Below are 20,734 nucleotides of genomic sequence, written 5' to 3' on the forward strand. Positions count from 1 at the left end.
CGTCCTGGAGGAGGTGGCGTAGTGAGGGGAGCATGGGGTGGCTCTGCCGTTGCACAGGGCATGGACAGTGTTTGGCAATGTCTGAACTAGGGAGCGATGGGAGCTGCACATGGTGGGTGGAGGGAAAGAGGGAGGAGGCTGGTGGCAATGGGATCAGACTGGTCCCAGCTGGAGCCAGAAGGCCCATCCCATGACCGTGGCCTTGGGGATGGAGGCCTGATGTTTGGTGGAGCTGGGGAATTGTGGCCAGTGTCAGAGGAAACGGTGTCAGGAGGAGCCAGTTTGAAAAGGAGGGTTCACAGTTTGCTCCCAGCAACTCTCAGGAGCAAGCAGAACTGAAGGAGAGATGCACCCAGTAACAGAAGCTGATGAACTTGAGACAAGATGGAATAGGGGGTCCCTAGAGCTCAAGGGACACCAATAGGACAGGGGAAACTGGCCCAAGAAGAGGGATCATCTGGAAGAAGCTGTCCCAGCCTGGGGAGCAGGTGTAGGGCTGGTACAGATGGAGAAGCTGGTGAAGGTGGAGAAGCTGGTGCAGGTGGAGAAGCTGCTACAGGTAGAGAGACTGTTGCTGGTGGAGAAGCTGGTGCAGGTGGAGAGGCTGTCCTGTGTGAGGGTGAGAGTCATGGGGTGCCGGCATCTAGAAGAGTATGATCTTTGTGTGATCTTTGAATCAAATCTCGTCCAGGCTCCCCTACATGATGGAGCTGTGTGAGATAGAGGCTCCTTGCACTTCCCCAGCCAGAAGTGGGTCCTCCCTGCAAAGCTGGGGGCCTGCCCTCCCAGGCCTGAGGGGTATGGCTGGGCCTGAGCCTGGAGTGTCCTCAGATCTACTCCGATCTCTCCTTACCCTGGCATCACCGGAAAGCTTCCAGCCAGGGCTCAGCCAGTCTCAGCCTCAACAGGGCGTGGGCCCTGAGCAGCTGAAGGAAGGGCAGGACCAGAGCCAGGTGCAGGCAGTGGGAGAACAAGGGAGAAAACAGATCCCACCCACCCACAGTGAGCCACCTGTGGGGACCCAGAGACAAAGGACGCTCTTGGCAGGTTTACTTTGGAACCTGAAGCTGCCTGGCTGCTGGGGAGCAGGGAACTTCATCTGGAATCTGGTTTCACAAACTGCCGAGTCCCAGGGGTTCTGGTGCCCTGCTGGAGGCCAGCTGGGGCAAGACCCTTCCGAGGACCCAGGGCCCTGTCATTGGGGCTTCGTTATTACTATATTAAATAATAATATCTAATAAGTGTTGTAATTTTGAAGTAGCCATGGCATTAATGATATTTGAGATACTGCAGCCCCTGTAATGGAACAGGGAAATAGCTGCATTTCTATTGGTCACAGGTATGGCTAACACTTCCATCTTGCTGCCTACATTCATAATGGAAGGAAATGTTAAATTTCAGGTAGAGGTTAATGAGAATGAGATGCAATTCCCCCCAGATTTTTTCCCCATCACTCCAAGAGGTCTGTTAGGTTCCTCTGAGCTGCAGAGACAAACAAAGGTAGTCTCCTGACTGTTAGCAGTCGGGAGAGGGGTTATCCAGTTGCTGACTAGGGGGGAACCCCAGTCAGAGGGACTGGAAATTATCCATTTCTTGACCTGGGTGCTAGTGACTGCGTGAGTTCGGTTTGTGGAAATTCATCCACCTGTGTGTACACTTAGGATTTGGGCACCAATCTGTATGAACAGTTGACTTCAATACAAATTTTAAAAACACCTTTACCAGAACAGATATATATGCAGGTGCAAGCTTGTGTGCACACACACACACACACACACACACACACCACACATACACACACACACACCCCCACACACACACGCCGCTATGTACCAGGGGCCCTAGGTCCATGGGTGCCCACGTGTCTCCAGAACCCTTGCAGGCATGTGGACACAGATGGATACAGTGAGACAGAGAACACTATTTTTAGGAAATAATTCCAAGTAAAAGAGGAGGCTTCCTGATTTACAGGACTAATGATTGCTCACAGTGGAGAGGATTGCCCTGCAAGGAAGGGGCTGCTCTCATCCAGGCTGCCTTGTTTTTTGTTTTGTAATAAAAAGAATAATGACTTTATTGTTTTTGAAAAAATAATGTAAGATCATCATAAATAATTCAAAACTGAAGAAAAGCATGAAGAAGAAAGTTTAAAATTACCTAAACTTCCACCAGCCGAGGAAAAAACGTCACCATTCATGTTTGGTGACGAGTATTACAGACGCCTCTCTTTGTTCACGCAAAGATGGAGGTAGACAGGGACAGGCTTGTATTAAACAGGGACCTCCTCCTTCACCTGCTGTTTTCAACAAAGATGTTCCTTTAACTTCACTGGAGTGAACCAGAAGAACAAGAGGCTGAAGGATGGGGTGGTTCTGATAGTGTCCGTCCCGGGACCTCTCTCCTCTGGCTTCCCGTCACACATTCCGTGCTGCATCTCCCTGCGGACCAGAGGCGGCCTTTTGAGACCTGGCTGTGTTGTGTTTGCTCACTGTTTACCTGTTACCTGGCCAGGTGCCTACTTCACGGTGACCGGAGCCTGGGCCCTTGGCGAGGTATGTGCAGGGGTCAGGGTGGCAGCCGCTCATTGGGGTCATTGGTGACATGTGTCCCAGGAGTCAGATCAAGGCAGAGCTGGTCTTTGACGGAAAGGGATTCTGTCCTGGCAGAGATCTCCAACAGGTGCCTGGCCCTGCCCGGGTTTGATGTGGTAATTAGTGACAGGGCCTCCCCCTCCCGGTGGCAGTGGCGTCCCAGTCAGGAGCTACGCCGACCACATCCTGTTTTGGTGGGGCAGTCGGGTACACATTCTCCGGCCTCCGTGTCAGAGTCAGAGCCTGTTCACACCAGGTCCTGGATCATCTGAGGCCACCGGGGGCCACATTCTCCCTGTTTGACGTCACATGCGGCTGCCGGCTGGATGTCCTAGCGGAAGCGCGGTCACCATTTTCTGGTTCTGCTATTACTCAAGATGGGCCCTGGTTTGTTCAGACTCAGGAGGAGGGGAGTGAGTGGAAGCATGAGGAGTCTGGGATGCTCCATCAGCGTTTTCCATCTCTGGAAGGATGCCTCACTCTGGGGATTTCTTTGAGATCCTCTCAGGGGGCTCTGTGACAGCTGTGTACATAGCTCTGCGGTGCCAAGATCTGGATGGCAGCTGCCAAGTTGTTACCCAGCTGTTTCCAAAAACCTGCAGGGCTTGCCTGGGCCTCGGTGAGCAGATCCAGATACCCCCTCAGTGGCCAGATGTTGGAACCTCCGTGCCCCAGGTGAAGTCTGGGCGCCCTCCCCCACGCAGGTGCGTGGTGCTGTGGGAAGGCCAGACAGACTGTCCCCCACCCTCTGGTCCCACCACTCAGGCCGAGGATCTGCCTGGAAAAGAAGCCCAGGGTTGGGACGTTGGCCCAGGAGGGCTCTGATCACCCTCCTAGGGTCCCAGGGTTTCCTGGAGAGGAGACAAGCTGAGAGGAAGAGCAGCAGTGGGTACCTGCGAACACCCTTGCCCCTCATCTATGTGTTCGTCATTCATTCCATCCTTCATTTGTTCAGGACCAGCCTGGTCAGGGATCTGAAATAAAAAGGTGACAGGCCCCCTCCCTGCCCCATGGAGTGTCCCCCTCAGCCCAGGGTGTGTCGGCATCAGTTGTGAGAAGTGTCTCAGTGGGCTTGGTTAAGGAACCAACAGGTATGAGTGTGCCCTTTTGTATCGAGTGGGGTAGAATGGAGGGTCCCCGATGACCCAGTCACTCGTGCCTACTTGCATTCAAACATGCTCATTGGGATGGGAAAGGGAGGAGTGACCCTCCTGCAGGTCCCCATGCATTCCCTGGAGCCTGGAGGGCTCTGGGTTTGCCCAGACCGGCATCCGCCAAGTGTGCCGGTGGAGAGGTGGGGAGCATCTTTGCCAAGATGCTGGTCTTTCCCTCCACCAGCCCAGCCAGTCCCCCCAGGTCTGGCCACCCTGCCCCCTGGCCGTGGGTGCAGCATCAGCCCCATGTCTGTGTCTTTCAGCTTCCCTGCAGGCAGTGTGAGGACAGCCTGTGCCCCAGAAGCAGGATGAGAAGATGGCAGACTTCCTGTTACGTCGGGGCACCAGCAGCTTCCGCAGGTTCACCCGGGAGTCTCTGGCGGCCATCGAGAAGCGCATGGCAGAGAAGCAGGCCCGAGGTTCGGCCACCTCGCAGGAGAGCCGAGACGGGCTGCCCAAGGAGGAGGCTCCCCAGCCCCAGCTGGACCTGCAGGCCTCCAAAAAGCTGCCGGATCTCTATGGCAACCCACCCCGAGAGCTCATTGGGGAGCCCCTGGAGGACCTGGACCCCTTCTATAGCACCCAAAAGGTGACTGTTGCCCACCCCCACCCCACCTCCCTGCAGCATCCCTGTCAACGCAGCAGACAGCGAGAGGGCCTCGCCTCCATACGGGGCTCTGTTTGGGGTTGGCTTCCCTGGGCCTTGGGAGAGTGAGTCATTAGTGATCTATATTCCCATCACCTTAGTGTTAGAGTTCCGGAATAAAAGGCCAGAATTATGCAGCCTGAGGTGGTTTGGTGCTATGAAAGAAAGAGCAGGCAGCCACACTTGAAATCTTGCCTCCCGGTGGAGTATCTACTTTGGGAATCATCTGTGGTTAGATTATTCTCACCCCTGGAGGACTCCTCCCGGTCCCGTGGTATGTGTGGATTGGAGTCAGGCCCTGAGTCCAATTTGGGCCCCAGAGCACAGCATGTGATCCCTCTCCTAACCAGAGACAGCATGTAGCCCCCATCCCCCGCCCCACGGAATTTGTTAGGCACTGGCTATGTAATGACAGCTCAGGCTGGGGGCCACGGCAGCAGCATCCTGGGCCTTGTGGGCTGGTGATGGGACCATGACGGCCAGTGGGAAATCTGAGAGGGGTAGGGAGGGATGGTTCTGCCATTGTCCGTCCTGAGTGTAGGGAGAGGAAGGGGCTTTTGTCCACTAGGACAGGGTAACCCAGGCTTCCTCAGGCATGGATTTCTACCCAGGAGGTCAACTCCCCCGTCTGGGTCCCCTGCCCTGGCCTCACCTCTCAGGACCGTGTGCTCAGCCCTGCACCCAGCCAGACCACGGGCATGCCCACCCCGGCTGCCCACACTTCGGGCCTCACTGCCGGAAGAAGGCGGGTTTGAGTTTGGGGGAGGACTTTCCCCAGAAGGCTGGGTGCCGTGGAGGATGGTTCCTGCCCACATCACTGCAGTTGGTCCAGGGCTGAGGAAGCGCTGAGGAAGTGAATGTGAGCACCTGGCGGGTATGAGTGTTGCGTGTCAGTGTCACCGGGCGTCTGAGTTGTGTGTCACTGTGCATTGAGACTTCATTCAGGAGACCAGGAGTCTGAGGGTGGGAGAGGTGCCGATTGTCTCTGTGTGTGCAGGCACATGTGAGTGGGTAGGTGGAAGGAAAGCCCACCCAGGCTATATGCACAGGTGGGAGAAGAGACCTTGAACCTGGTCTCGATTCCCCCCCGAGTTCGAGTGACTCAAGCTGGGTTAAGGTGAGGGCCTGGGGCCACGGTTGGGGTCAGAGTTAGACTAGACATTGGGATTAGTCAGGTTGGGTGGGCCTAGGTCCTGGCTGGTCAGAGCTGGAAGTGAGAATTAGGGTCGGGTTAAGGCCGCAGCTGGGGACAAGTCAAGGTGTGAGTGGTGCATCAAAGTGGTGATGCGGTTGAAGTTAGCTGGGACAGGCAGGAGTCATGGCACAGGGACAGCTGAGCGTAGGCCAGGGCTGGGCTGGGCTTTGGGGGCTGTTGGCAGTTGAGCCTGGGAGGAGTCAGGGACACTCTCCTGTCCCTGTGATCGGGAACACTTGAGTGGTGGCCCCAGGTAGGATTCTGGTCTCTAACCTCCCATCTCTCCTGCTGACCCCCGGTCACCCTGCCTGCAGCCCCACCGGGTGATGCAGGCACCACAGCAGAACTTTCAGTCCTCATCTATCTGGTCAACTTGTCTCCCCAGCCCCGAGTAAAAAGAACCTTATCTCAACAACTCAGCCCTTGGAGAAGCACAGCCCCAGGCTATGCCACCTCAGCTGTGCCCACTGAGCCGGGACAGGGGGAATGGACTGCTGTCCTCAAGGGTGGCATCTGGCTCAAATGCCCACTCGATGTGCTCGTGGCTCAGCCTCCAGCACCCATTGTCCATTCCCATGCCCCGTTGAGCTATGTAGATAGAATCTTCTGGAAGCGCAGGGAGCGGGTTTACCCTGGGCTGCACATGATCCCCCGAGGAAGACACTAGGTCGTGTCCTCTGGGGTCAGGTGGGGCTGCCATCTGTCTGGACTCCAGGAGACACGGTCCCCGGGAAAGCTTCGCTCTCCTGGGCTGGGCTCTGCATTTTCCTCATCCCTACTCTCACCTGTGAGTCCTCCCTGCTGACCCAGCTCCCTTGTCAGACCCTCACTCCTCAGTGGGCCTCGTGGGGGAGTACAGAGGGGTCAGAAGGGAGAGGGGAAGGAGGGGGCATCAGCTGGGTCCTGGCCTCCGCTATGATAACAACTCGGCTAGGATCATGAAAGGCCTCTTCTGGCTGGGACTGTAATTTTCAAACGAAACTAAATCCACCCAACCTGACAATCCCTTAAACTTGATCTCATCCCACCCCAGCCGTGGGTGACCCAGCAAGGGTCCACTCACCTGCCAAATGTGCCGACTGCCCCTACCCCCCACCTCTCCCTCAGGCCCTCTCCTCTTCCTCTCACCCTACCCTTTCTCCAGAGCTCTAGGGCTCTAAGCCAACAACTGCCCCCCAAAAGCCTCTCTCCATAAGGGCCTAGGGGCTGCCACCCGACCTAAAGCAGCTCTCCGTCCACAGACCTTCATCGTCCTGAACAAAGGCAAGACCATCTTCCGGTTCAGTGCCACCAACGCCTTGTATGTCCTCAGCCCCTTCCACCCCATCCGGAGAGTGGCCGTGAAGATCCTCGTTCATTCATATCCTTGGCAGTCTGTCCCCGCTGTGTGGGCCCCAAACAGGGCGGGGGAGGGGGGCGGATGGTGGATGGGGCGTTTAGGGCTGAGGGTGGTGCTGATTCCCGGTCTGTCCTCAGACGAGCACACAGTTGTCACCTGGGAGCGGTTGGACATCAGTCTCTCGGACCCCACCCCGAATCTGCATCTGCATTTTAACAAGATCCCAGGGGATCATGGACACATGAAAGTTTGGGGGATTCGGCTCTGATCCTTCAGGAGAGAAACATCCTAGAAGCTCAGCTACTAAGGATCCCAAAAGAAATGAGGCCGATCAGTGTCCCCTGGTTCTGGTCTTGGCTCCACATGTCCCCTCCCACTGCACCCCCTGGGCCTGCACCTCCCCGCCTACCAGCTGGGACCTCAAGCAGGTCACCGGGGCTCAGCCAAGGAAAAAATGCTTCCCAGTAAAGAAGCCTCTGGTTTATTCACATGTGGGCCTCTTTCAGGGGAGGCATCGCTTGCTTTTTGATTAGGTGTTGACAAAATGTTTGCAGTTTCCGAGTATCTCAAAGAACTCTGGTTAGCGTTAAGTTATATAAACCACAACCTAAAAAATTTTCAGGCTGCGGAGGAGAGCTATGGGACGGCTGCAGTGTGGTAAGGGACGGGTACTGGTCTTTGGGCCCTAGGAGGACCCCATTTGGGCCGAGCATGGGACAGGGAAACAGCTGTTCTCTGGACTTTTGAAAAGGGGCCTACACATGGAGCCTCTCGGGGTGGGGGTGCAGGTGTCTGGCTGTGGAGTCAGAGGCATGTGTGTTTCACTGTGAGGGCCTGGGCAGCTTTGCTTTAGCTGCAGCTGACTTGCCTGTTTAATTGAATCAATGATGCTGAGCTCAGTGGTGTGATTAGTTGTTGGGTTGGCGGGTTGTCCCGAGAGCTCCCCAAGGTCCCCCCTCAGTTCCCCCTCCGGATGGACCTTTTCTGAGGCGAAGGCGAAGGTCTCACCCATTAACCTCTGGTCAGGGCAGGAGGCTTCAGGAAAACAGCTGCTCAGTGGGGGACTGAGTAACAGAGACAGATGCTGACTGCTCCGGGGACATTTCCTGCCAGGCAGGGATGAGGGGTGCTCCTTCCTGGCTCCACTGTCTGCCCACCTGTGCCCTGATGCCGGATTCCAAACCCAGGGACCAGTGAGAGGGCCTCAGGGCCCCGTTTGTTTTCTGCTTGCAGACGCTCTCCAGCCCCTCCAACTGGCTCCTGCCTATCTCATGGAGATCCTGAGACACATGTATGTCCAGGGGCCACCCCCTGCTCCCAGCCCATGCAGGCCATGGCTGTGGCATCAGTAGGGTGGTCTCTAGGATGGGCAGACACTGTGGGGAGAGACTATATTCAGGGGCAGCCTACCATTCACAGCTGCATCCTACTTTATGAGGCAAGGGTGGTCCTGGATTTAATTTTGAGCCATTCTGCAACTGTTCCCAAGCTCCCTGTAGGCACCAGGCACTTTGCCCGGCACCCTGGGGGCGTCAAGCTGAATGAGACACTGTCCTTGCCCCCTTGGGAATTTTACAGTCCCCTCAGAGTGATTAGACAACCACATGAGCAGTTGTCATTTCTGCCGGCATGTGGGCATAGCCTAGTGAGAGCAGTGCAGCGGGAGGAAAGTCCAGCCTTCTTCTTGCTCTCAGCCTGTCTCCGGCCTCACTCCAAGGGTGTGGTGTCCCTGAAAGCATGCTCCGGCTCCCACCTGGGGCTTCTTCTCCAGGTATCTAAACAACCCAGCTCTGTTTGGCAGCCACCGCAGCCCCTAGGGATGCAGTTGCAGCCCCAGGGTTCCTGCAAAGCTGGGCCATGGGGCAGCTGAGGCCAGGGAGGCGGTAGGGGCAATGCAGTCCCCAGCCTGGCCAGAGGGTCCACCGAGCGGTGGCACTGAGGCTGTGAGGGGCTGGTTCCGCCCGGCAGGACCGGCTCTGAGGTCACTGAGGTGGACCTTGTCTCCCAGGGCAGCTGCCCCAGGGAAGTGGCTCAGCATCTGGGAGGCCCTGTGCTGGGCTCTGAGCAGCTGCCTTGACGCTCCACTGCCTGGGGATGGGAGCGCACTGCTGGCCTCCAATAGCGCCCCTTAGCGGGCTTGGGGGGCACTGAGGGAGAAGAGGGGCCTGGATTGTGGGCTTTGGGAGCAGCCCCTCTTGTGTCCTTGAGTCTTGCCATCAAAGTGTGGTACACCAACCAGCAGCAGCAGTATCACAAGGATCTTAAAGGAATTGCTGAAACTTGGGCCCAGAACCCGCATTTTAGGAAGGTCTCCATGATTTCTGCACATACTGCTCTAAGGCAGTCACTTCCAAATGTCAGTCTGCCAGTGGCACCTGGGAAGTTTGTTAAAAATGCAGATTCCTAGCCCCTTCCAGACCAGAATCACCAGTGTGAGGCCTAGAAATCTACAAGCTCTTCATGCATTTCTCTTTTTTTCAATCAAGATACAGTTCGCATACCATAAAATTGACCATTTAAAGTGTACCATTCAGTGGACTTTAGTATATTCATAAGGTTGTGCAACCATCACCACTTTCTAGTTCCAAAACATTTTTATCACCCCCAAAAGAAACCCCATGCCCATTGGCAGTCACCATGCATTTCTAATGCCCACAGATTTCAAGTTTTGAATTATGAGCTTTCTCTCCATTTACATTTTTTTTATTGTGGTAGAAAACATGTAACATAAAATTGACCATCTTAATCACTTTTAAGTGTCCAGTGTGGTCATATTAACTATAGGCACATGGTTGTGCCATAGATCTCTAGAATTTCTTCATGTTGCAAAACCGAAACTGATTGTTGGCTTACACATTTCTATAGCCATTCAAACATCTCAGTCCCCAGTGTGCAAAGTTCTGTGCCAGGCCCTTTGGACAGGGCAGTAGGGGCAAAGACTAACTTACGAGGGGGCAGGGATGCAGTCCCTGCTCTCCAGAAAGAAATCCCGCTCACTTGCCACAATCCAGACATTCCCAGTGACATGCTGGTGATTGTGCGATAACTCAGTGCAGCTTTGCTCTGGGCTCCACGCTTGCAGCGCGTCCCTGGGAAGTTGCCTAAAAAGTAAATATGGGCATGTAGAATTTTTTTTTCTGATGTATTTTTGTTATAATCCTGCAGAATGTGTTCCTGCCAGGATTAAGTAAAAGAAACCAACAGAACGCCTAATTCCACTGCAGTCACATTCAGAGAGGCCGCACGTTCATGGCAAGCAGCATTTTGCCTTCCTGGGTGCATAGGATCTGTTCACAAAATCCTCCCACATTCCCCTAGAAGATTCAAATGGGCAATCAAACCACATGTTTGTATGTGTGTGTGTGTGTGTGTGTGTGTGTGTGTGTGTGTGTGTTAATTTAATAGCACAAATATATGAAAATACCCCGACCATTAATTCCCTTCTCTTTGGGAGTTTTTTGACTCCTTAGGACCTGAAGACAGGCAGCCCCAGTTTCAGGCTTTCCCCACAACCCAGGCTGGCAGTCCTTGCTGGCATTTTAATTATGAGGCTGGGAGTGGGTGTTTGGGGACAATGACACGGCAGGATTGAAGATGTTCAGCTGAGCTCAGCCCCGGAGAGCTGGCCTTTGCCTCTGCCCACACATGAAACCAGCTCGGTCATCAGTCTGAAACCACCAGGCAGTGCAAACAGGTGTGCCCTGGCCAGGAGTACACTTGACTTATCTCTCTGGTATTGGCTGTGTGCATGGCTCCATGGGGGACCTAGGGATGCTTGGGTGCAGTCACATGGACTAAAGGCTCAGTCTAGGTAGGAAAAGGTCACATACACAGGAAAGACTGAGAATAATGGAAGGGCTGTCCTCAAGGATAGGAGAGCCAGGCAGGGTTTTGAGCAGTCAAGTGGCAGAGACCAGAGTCTGTGTGCCTCACCTTCCATTGCTGTGTCTGGAAAAGCCAAAATTCATTCAGGGAGCACTTGTCTTTTCCCACCGTGTGACCCAGGCCCTGGCTGGCAGGGCTCAGAAGGGCTGTCTACTCTGGTTCTTCCCTAAGTCTTGATGCTAGACCTTGATTCCCCTCTGTCTGTGTCCCGCCAAGTCCTCTGGTCCAAGGCGGACCGCACTGCTGATGTCTGCCAAGTGACCTTTTCTCCACTCTAATGAGAGCTATGAGTGGTGTGTGCACTGAGAGAGGGCTTGGGAGAGGCTTGGCTCCCCAGACAGGGGTCTCCCCAGTTCTGAGCCTCACCAGGAACAGCTGGGCTGACTGACGGCTGGAGGAACCCTAACCAGCCTCCAGTGCCTGTCTAAATGCCTCCTCCAGGAAGCCTTCCTGCCCAGCCCAGCCAGAGGCGGGACTGGTTTCTCATAATATCCTATCTTGGAGCAGTTCAATGGCGAAGAGGCCTCCCTATCTCCTACACAGAGCCACACACATGTGCTCACATGATGTTTGTTCTTAAAAATGACAAATAATTCTGTTCTTCCTGGGTGGCCATCTGCTCACACTTTACAGAGCCCTTCACCCTGTGGTTTGTACCCACAGTCGTTTCCTGTGACTGCTGTAACAAACTACCACAAACTTTGCCACTTGAAGCAACACGGACTTACCACCTTATAGTTCTGGGGGTCAGAAGCCCAAAAAAGTTCTCACTGGGCTAAAAGCAAGGTATTGGCAGGGCTGCAATCATTTCTGGAGGCTCTAGGGGAGAGTCTGTTTTCTAGGTTTTTCTGTTTTCTCGGGGCTACGGGAAATCCTCGGCTCTGGCCCCCTTCCATTTCCAAAGTCAACAGCAGCTGGTGGTGTCTTTCTCATAAGCATCATGGTGATGCCTCCCTCTTTCTCTTATAAGGACCCTGTGATGACATTGGGCCCACCCAGATAATCCAGGATAATCTCCAGATCCTTAATTTAATCACATCTGCACAGTTCCTTTTGCTGTATAAATTAATGTTTATAGTTTCCAGGGATTAGGATGTAGTTGTCTTTGGCGGGTAGGCGGGGCATTATTCTGCCTACTAGAGCATCCTTCAGGGTAACCTCTTTGTGCCTCAGTCTCCTCATCTCCAAAATGGAGACAAAATGGAACCCCTCCTGCATTCTTGGGAGAATTGAATTAGTTAATAGATGCAGAGAACAGAGCCTGGCACCTAGGAAGGGCTCAATAAATGCTTGCTCTTAGCATCATTACTTTCACATTTCAGGAGTCATCTGATCCTCGGTTGGTTTAGCAATGGATCTGTGGGGCTGAATAAAGTCTGGTTGAGGGGCTTGTTAACTGCCTGCCCAGTGAGGAAAGCCTTGGCAGAGAGCCGGGGTGTGAGGAACGGGAATGTGTGTGCACACGTGCGCACGTGTGTAGGGGAGAAAGGCTACTGAGATGGGTATCTGATCCTACCCTTGAAAGCTGGAGAGGAACTAGGCCTGGCCATGGAGACCCTCCCCCAGGCAGAGGGATGCACAGATACCAAGCTGAGGGAGGGACCTCAGTGTCTGGAGAGACACCCTCTGGCTGGGGAGGAATCAAGGTTCCCTGAGGCCCTGGCCGCTGAGCTGAGCAACTCTGGTTTGAGTATCCAAACCCTGGGGTGGGTGTCCCAAAACCTGACCCCTCTCATCTCAGATGAGAAATTGGAGAATTCGTTATGAACTGGGGGCCAGGTCTGACATGCTATTGCCTGATTCCCTGGATTCCCTAGAAGGAGTGCTGGAGGTGTGGAGGGCATTCACCTAGATTCCTTGACATAGCCCACCTCTCTCTCCAGCTGGGCCAGCCCCCCACCAAAGTCAGTACCCCAGCTCAGACCCATCTCCAGTCTGACTGCATTGGGCTCCCCATTGGGCCCGAGGCTGGGCCAAGCCATGGGAACGGGTGGAACTGTGATGGGGAGGGAAGAGGCAGGCCTCCGGAGCTCAATTACTGCAGCTCCTGGGCTTCCGGTGGGAATCGCCTGGCTGGCAGCTGCTGCCCGCAGGGCTGAGGCCGGGACAAGGTGGTGAGCCTGAGGGCAGCTGCAGGGAAGGGAGGCCCAGTTTCCTCTCTCGGGCTGGGGAGAGGATTTGTGGGGCAGCAGAGTGTCCCTGTTCTGGGCTGGGCCTCTCGGGGGTGCCCCTACCCACAAGAGGCCCAGGGTCTGGCCCTTGTCCCTCTGCAAGTCCGGTAGAGGTAAGGGAGGCCATGGCGGTCAGTCAGAGCTTTGTCCAGCCTGAAGCAGTGCCTGGGACTTGGAGCCAAAGAGTCAGGGATCATGGTGACGCAGTGGTTAAGAATCTGCCTGCCAATGCAGGGGACACGGGTTTGAGCCCTGGTCTGGGAAGATCCCACATGTGGCGGAGCAGCTAAGCCCGTGCGCCACAACTACTGAGCCTGCACTCTAGAGCCCACGAGCCACAACTACTGAGCTCACGTGCCACAACTACTGAAGCCCATGCGCCTAGGGCCCGTGCTGCACAAGAAAAGCCACCGCAGTGAGAAGCCCGCGTACTGCAACGAAGAGTAGCCCCCGCTCGCCGGAAATAGAGAAAGCCCATGTGCAGCAACAAAGACCCAACACAGCCAAAAGTAAATAAATATATTAAAAAAAAAAAAAAAGACTCAGGGATCAGACAAGGCCTGGAGCAGTTCAGTGTGAGACCAAGGGCCCAGAGGATGCCCGAGATGCAATCCCAGCATTTGAAGGGCTTCCTTTCTGGTGGGGACAGACGGGCACTGCCATGCTAAAAGAGGGATGCCTGGTGCCATGGGGGTGCAGCAAGCAAGGAGTCAGGGCAGGCTGCTTGGAGGAGGCACTCCTTGAAGGAGGGAAGCAGTGTACTAGGCGAAGCAGAGGCCACGAGTGAAGAGCATGTGCAAAGGAGGAAGCAGCCAGAGATGTGGTCCCCTGCCTCCCCCCGGGTCACTGTGTCCAGACAAGGCATGAACATTTTGGCAGAAGTCCTAGCTCAAAGGTCAGCGTGGGCTGCTCCCATAGAATTGGAGAAGGGAACTCGGGGCCCTGCCACCGTGGCTTTCCTCTCCCTGAAACAGGGGCCCCTGAGGAGCTGTTTATAAACACCCATCTCCCTCTAATGTGGCCAAGGACAGGGCTCCCACTAGGCCATGGGTAAAAACCTCTGAGTTCTGGGGGCCGGCCCCTCCTCCCTTCTCTCCAGGATGGGCCCTACAAGGGACTCTGCTGTTGGAATTCAGGTGTCTGGTCCCTGTTGGGGGCTGTGGAACAGGGCAGGTGTCCAGCCTCAGTGGGGAGGGGTTAGCAAGGACTGGGCAGAGCCCCGGTGTGTCTCCTGGGAGCCCCTGTGTCATTGGTCTGGCAGCCCTGGCCTGGCGGTGCCGACACCTGGGGCGGGACCCCCTGGCGGTGGCAGCCCGTCTGGCCCCCTGCAGGCGGCTTTCCTTGACCCTGCGCCATGTTCTTCAGCATGCTCATCATGTGTACCATCCTGACCAACTGCGTGTTCATGGCCCAGCACGACCCTCCACCCTGGACCAAATATGTCGAGTGAGTATCTTCAGGGCCTCTCCAGCCAGCCCCTCCCGCCCTGCCTTTTCCATTCCAGACTCTTGGCCTCAACGTTACCCCAGCAGAGGCCCAGGGACTCACCCACCTGGTGGGGGGGGTGGTCCTTGCCCTAGCCCTTCCCTCTTCGCTGCTTCCAGTCCTGCCAACTTCATGCTTTGAGTTATGTCCTCAGGAGAGGAAGCTCTCCAGGTTGGCAAAGTGAGGGTTTCTCCCTGAGCCACCCTAAAGAGGACTGATGGTATTGCAGAAGGCTCTGAGACAATACTACTAATAATTGATGGAGCACTTGGTGCATGCCAGACACTATCCTGGAACAATAAGCATCATGTAACCCTCATGACAACCCAATAGGGCAGGTACAGACACTATGCCCATTTGACAGATGAGAGACAGAACTGGAGAAGTGACCACCCCAGACCTTGCAGCTAGGGGGTGTGGCTGCCGGGAAAAGGCCCAGGACTGTTCCGACCTCAACACCACACTCTGCTGCCTCTTTTCCCTAAGCCCTGCTTCCTATAACCATTTGCACAGTTTTAGAAAACTGTGCCTGGTTCTTCCCAAATGAACGTACCTGACCCATAGATTCTAAGTGGAACCCAACAGGCCCTGTCTTTAGGGGGCCAACGAAATGTAGGGGACAGCCTCTCTTACCTAAGTGGCTTGCCGGGTGGTGCTCCTTGTTCACACAGGACCCAGCAGCACGGTTGGTGCTGGGGTCTGCATCCAGCTGCTAAGACCTGGAGACAAGCATGGCTGTGGCCCCGTGGGCCGCAGTCCCAGCATCCGAACACTTGGGATTGCTCAGCTGGCCCCGGACACAGAGAACAGCAACCTCCCAGCCTCAAGTGTTAGAACATCAAACCCCCTTTCCAAGCCCAAGGTAGACAGCTGTACCCACCTACCTGTTGGTGGTTGAGGATCCACAAACAAGAGTGAGGGGCCAGGACTCTGAGTGTCCTAACTGTCCCACAGTGGCCACCGTATGCCTGTGTACCTGGACCCCCAGGGCTGGGGTGAGGAGATACATGGAGGGTCTTCTTACATCAAGACAGCCGAGAGACAGAAGATGGAGGGTTCACATGGGCATGCACAACGCTGAGTAAACGGGAAGATGCCTAAGTTGACCAGGTGTTTGGAACGAAGCTCCGGCCCCCAACTCCAGCTCTGCCGTGGGGGCTTTGCAGGGAGCCTGGTCTGAGAGCCCTCGAGAGGGAAGCTGCATAGGGCTCCTGCCAACCTGGCCTGCAGGCTTCACCCTCCCTGAGAAAGCCCACTGGTCTCTCCTCCCCAGGTACACCTTCACTGCCATCTACACCTTTGAGTGTCTGGTCAAAATTCTGGCTCGAGGCTTCTGCCTGCATGCGTTCACCTTCCTTCGGGACCCGTGGAACTGGCTGGACTTCAGTGTGATCGTCATGGCGTAAGTACCTCGCCCCTGTGCTGTGTGGGGTGCGGCCACACTGACAGGCGTGGGCGCCACTCCTGGCCCCAGGCTGCCCAGCCCCCTCTGCCTCCCTGCAGAGGCAACATCAGCTCTGCAGGAGGAAGATGGCGTGGAGGCCCTTGGCTCACGCTGGTGGGGAGAGACGGGTTCAGAGTAGCTCAGGCGGCCATGCTGGTTAGGCCCCCTGGCTCATCTGTGGCTCTGTGGCAGCCCTTTGCTCAAGGGACTCCATTAAGATTCTGGTTTAGCATCCTCTGCCGTTTCTGTCAAGGGAAACCAATGTTACAACCTGAAATCTCTGGACCACTATGAACAGTGACCTGGATTCCAAGGTGATTTAAACTGCAGGAAAGAGAGCAAAGGAGCTAGAGAAGTGGCTGGGCATCCCCAGGAGCTTATGCCAGGTGCCCCAGCATGGCTGCAGTCTCCACTCAGAGAGTCAATGTCTGGCACATTGTGAGATGCCTGGTCACTCACATGATCCAGTGGGTCCTCACACCAGCCAGAGAGGTCACCTGGGTGGGGGTTCCTTACTCCCATTTTACAGATGAGAAAACTGATGCCAGGGACACAGTAAGCAAATGTGACCCCAGGCCTGCTGCCATGCCAGCTGAGGCCCCACTTCCTTGCCAGGGAAGGGACCCTTGCTTAGGGGTTGTGTTGAGGCATGCCACTCTGGATGTCTCAGGCAACGGATGCTGGTTTCTGGTGGGGATGAGTGATTAAGGCAGGCCTCCCATGCAGGAGTCATGGTCAGGGGCTCAGCCATCAAACCCTTTGTGAAAGCCTGATGTGTGTGGAAAACCCAGTGTGTGCAGGGCTGGGTGCCACACCTTGGCAAGAGCAGAGCTGATGAGGGTTATACTCCCTACCCTTATAGAGCCTCAGTTTCCCCGCTGGTAAAAGGTTGGTGTTGAGCTGGGTGGTATCAGAGGTTCAGTTCAACTGCCACTTTCTAGGATTCTCAGATTCACTGAACCCACCTGTTCATGACAAAGTCTTTATTTACCCTTGGATGTGAGCGGCTCTGAGCTCATCCATGCAGTGGAGGAGAGAGAAGAGGGAAACTGGACCCTGCTGATGGGGTGCTCTCTGCCTGGTGGTCAGAACATGCATCAGAACCCCTGTTTCTAGGCACGCTGCTTGTGAGCTGACTCCAGCCTGCCATTTTACAGGTGGGGAAACTGAGGCTCAGAGAGAGGCTACCACTTGCCATGAATCCAATGTAGATTTAGGCCTGGGCAGAGCTAAGTGAACAAGGGAAAGAGTAGTGGGGTGTGGGGGACAGATTGTGCAGCCTTACAGGCCATGATAAAAGCCAAGTGTGATGGGAGCCAACGGGGGTTAAAAGCAGGGAGGGACGTGGTCTGATTTACATTCTAGGAAGATCACCCTGGCTGCTCTGTGGACAGGACTCTGTGGAGGGATAAGGGCGGAAGTGATGGAGCAGCTCAGAGGCTATTTTCGTAGCCAGGAGAGAGGATTGTGTCTAGGACCAGGGTCCCAGTGGAGAAGGTGAGAGACATGGTCAGATTCTAAGTATATTTGAAGGTAGGCCTGACAGGAGACCTCAGGGTGGCTATTGGCTTGAGCAGCTGGGTGGCTGGTGCGACCATTCGTTGGCCTGGAAAACAGAGGGAGGAGAAGAATCAAACATCCGGTCTGGAATGTATTAGGTATGAAAGCATCCAGGGTAAGATATCGAGTCGGCAACTGGATCTTCCAACCTGGAGTTCAGGAAAGAGGTCCACTCAGAGGTATAAATTTAGAAGCTGTCGGGATACAGATGGTATTTAAAGCCAGGAGACCGGATGAGATCATCTGGGAGTGTCGCCAGGGAAGGGAAGCCGCCTGGGGACTGTACCCTGGGACGCTCTAACATCCTGAAGTCACAAAAAAGGAGGATGGAGCGAAGAAACTGGAGGGAACTGCCAGGGAGGGCTGAGGAAAACCAGGAGAGAGCAGTATCCTGAAAACCAACGGGGGAATGTGACTCGACTTGAAAGAAGCCACAAGGAGGCTGAGGAAGGTGAGAACCAAGACGGACCGTTGAAGTCAACAACATAAAAATGGTTGATGATTTTGACCTTGACAAGATGGCTTCCAGGGGAGTGGGGGACACATGGCTGATTAGAGAAGTCTTGAGGGAGGGTGGGAAGAGGGCGGGGTGGGGGGGAGGCAAATGTACCCATCTGCTTTGTGGGGTTTGCTCTAAAATAGGAGCCAAAGTAGGGTGGTGGCCAGAGGGGAGGATGAGTGAAGGGAGGACCTTTAAAGAAGGGAGGCATCGTTGCAAGTTGATGGGAACAATCCACGAGAGAGGGGAAGTTGGTGATGGAGGAAAGGGGACAATTGCAGGAGCAAAGCCCTTGAGCTGGCCCGAGGGGTAGGAATCCAGGGTCTGGGTGAAGTGTTGGCCATAAGAGCAGGGAAGGCAGAATTTCAAGTGGCAGTGGAGGTAGATTGATAGAGCCGATAGTGAGAGAAGGAATTTCTCTTCTGATTGCTTCTGTTTTCTCAGTGGTAAGAAGCAGGATCATCAGCTGAGAACACAAGAGTTGGGAGGCAAGTCTGATGTGTGAGAATGGAGGGAGCATTCTCTGTCAGAGCCAGGGGCTTGCATTCATGGGAATGGAGTAAGATGGCTAAGGCGGGCCCAGGCTCCAAGGTGCCCTACAGTGGGGGTGGGGGTGGGGTGCGCAGTGATCCATTGGCCCCTGAGGGCCCGAAGTCACAGGAAGGGGCTTCAAGAGGATAGAGCATTTGCCTGAGCCTTTCCTACCTTCCCATCCTGGAGCCTCAGCAGAACTGTGTCATGGCAGCTACGCTCCCAGAACCCGGGCCCCTTGTCTGATGGCAGGAGCCAGGCTTTGGCTTGTCATCAGCCCATGACTCTGAGAGATGCTCTGAGTCCTCCCCATCCAGTCCTTAGCCAGTCCTCCTGTCCTGTCTCATGCCAGTCAGTCCCCATGGAATCCCGCAGAAAACCTCTCCCTCCACTGGGAATTGCAGAGCAGGAGTGCCTTCCTCACCAAGCCCTCCTGCCTTCACTCTGGACCAGAACCAGGGGAGAAAAAGCAGAACGGGGCCTCAGAGGCCACGAGACTATTTCCAGGTTTCCGAGCGACTCACAGAAATGGTCCACTAACTTCCCCTGGGGCTGCCTGGGCCCATTGGCATGTCAGGTTTGTGCTCTGGGCTGGATTGGCCTGGCACTTTGATTGACAGTGCTCCTGCCTTATGAAAACAATGAATTACTGCCATGGTAATGCTGTGAAAAGTGTTCTGCTATAGCCAAAGTGATTCAATAATGAGGGCTCTTAGAATCATCAGAGGAGTCTTAAGTGGCAACAAAGTTCTATTCAATGAAACTCCCCATCCCACCCTCCGTTTTACAGATGGAGAAACTGAGGCTCATAGAGAGCCTACCACTTGCCTAAAATTGTAGAATGAATCAGCAGCAACGCTGGGGCTCAAACGAAGTCTCCTAACCCGTAACCTTGAGAAGCACCCCTATTCTGATGTTTCTGGCTAGGCTTCCACCTGATCCCCAACCCCACCCACTTTAGCATTGTGGAGGGTTGGAGGGGGTGCCAGGAAGCCTGCCAGGCTCCACTTGCAATCCCGCAGCCAGAGCTCTTCCTGTTGCCCCCTTTGAGCTGGGCATTACCTGCTAGTTAGCGCAGCCTCCCACCTTCTGGGGTTGTTATGGAAACCAAACATGGAGGGAAAGGGAGGGAGAGCAGAGAGGAAAGGGTGGCAATCACCGCAGTAGCTAACGTGCTGTGCTGCCTGTACCTCTGCCTAGCAGCCCAGGAGGGGCCGTCTGCCTGGAATGGGAGGGCTGCACAGCAAGATAGGGGCAGAGCAGGAAGAAGGCCAGGGTCTGCCTTCCTCATGGTTCCTCAGCCTCCAAAAGGCTCCCTCCTGCGCTGGGGCTGGTGTGATGGGGTGGAATTCTCACCCACCATCGGCTGCTTTTTCTGTGTCAGGGCCCACGATCCACCCGCACAGCTGTCTGCCCCTGCCCAGCCGCTTGGCCACAGCAGAAAGAGTAGAATGGCTTGGAGGAGCGTTTTGCCAGCTTGGCAGGAGCAGAGCTCCACCCTGACCTGGGCCACCGCTGAAGCTGGCCCTTTGCTAAATACAGGGTCTCTCCTGCCTTGCCCTTCTCCGGGGCCCCAAGAGAGGCTTTGGTGGGGGTCTAGGGCCCCCAAATGGGAAGTAGCCAGGCACTAGGTTCTGGGTCAAGTAAAAGAGGCAGCAGCCCCCGTGTCACAGACATGGTCACAGACACACCTTGTCCTCACCCTGCTCTGTGCCCCGCCGTCAAGTCTTCTTCCTCCTCAGTATTGCTCTCCCACGTGTGACCTGACTTCACCCACACGCAACCACTGGCCCCACCCTGTTCTCAGCCACACAGCTGGCCTTGAAGGCTGCCGGAAGCACATACCTTGGGGTCTCAGCTTTCGTATGCCCAGCAGGAATTGAGCAAAGGGCAAGCACTGTCGGCGCTGGGGGCCCTGAGGGCGTGGGGAAGGCAGGGTCTACACTGGGACAGGCGAAGACAGGCTAAATCCAAGCAGGAGATGGGCAGGGCTTCACTGGAGACACGAGGGGACAGGCAGGGTCTGGAAGGGACAAGAGGCTGAAGCAGGGACGGTTGGTTCCCTCTCCATTTGACACAGTTCTCTGCCCATTCCCTGTAACCAGAAGAGACAGCCTTGAAGCCAGTGTCCTGAACAAGAAAACTTTGTCCCAGGCCACACCCATTGGAGTAGCAGCAGAAAATGGATCCAGAGCCATCCACAGGCTGGAACTGTGGCTTCCATGTAACAGTGA

General features: G+C 55.1%; 1 protein-coding gene across 8 annotated transcripts in view; it reads left to right on the forward strand.

Moving 5' to 3' along the window:
• Positions 1–4,049: 4,049 nt before the first annotated feature.
• Positions 4,050–20,734, forward strand: part of SCN5A (sodium voltage-gated channel alpha subunit 5) — an 87,897-nt gene continuing 71,212 nt past the window's right edge. For 7 of the 8 annotated variants that reach the window (XM_060109987.1, XM_060109989.1, XM_060109991.1 and 4 more), the window contains exons 1-4: positions 4,062–4,334; positions 6,828–6,958; positions 14,347–14,427; positions 15,740–15,868. In XM_060109987.1, coding sequence (XP_059965970.1) covers positions 4,062–4,334; positions 6,828–6,958; positions 14,347–14,427; positions 15,740–15,868 — 614 coding nt within the window. Of the gene's footprint in view, positions 4,335–6,827; positions 6,959–14,346; positions 14,428–15,739; positions 15,869–20,734 lie in introns of all 8 variants that reach the window. The other variant, XM_060109993.1, reaches the window with a different exon arrangement.

The sequence above is a fragment of the Mesoplodon densirostris genome, chromosome 10, assembly GCF_025265405.1.
Source record: "Mesoplodon densirostris isolate mMesDen1 chromosome 10, mMesDen1 primary haplotype, whole genome shotgun sequence".
In the NCBI taxonomy this organism is placed as follows: domain Eukaryota; kingdom Metazoa; phylum Chordata; class Mammalia; order Artiodactyla; family Ziphiidae; genus Mesoplodon; species Mesoplodon densirostris.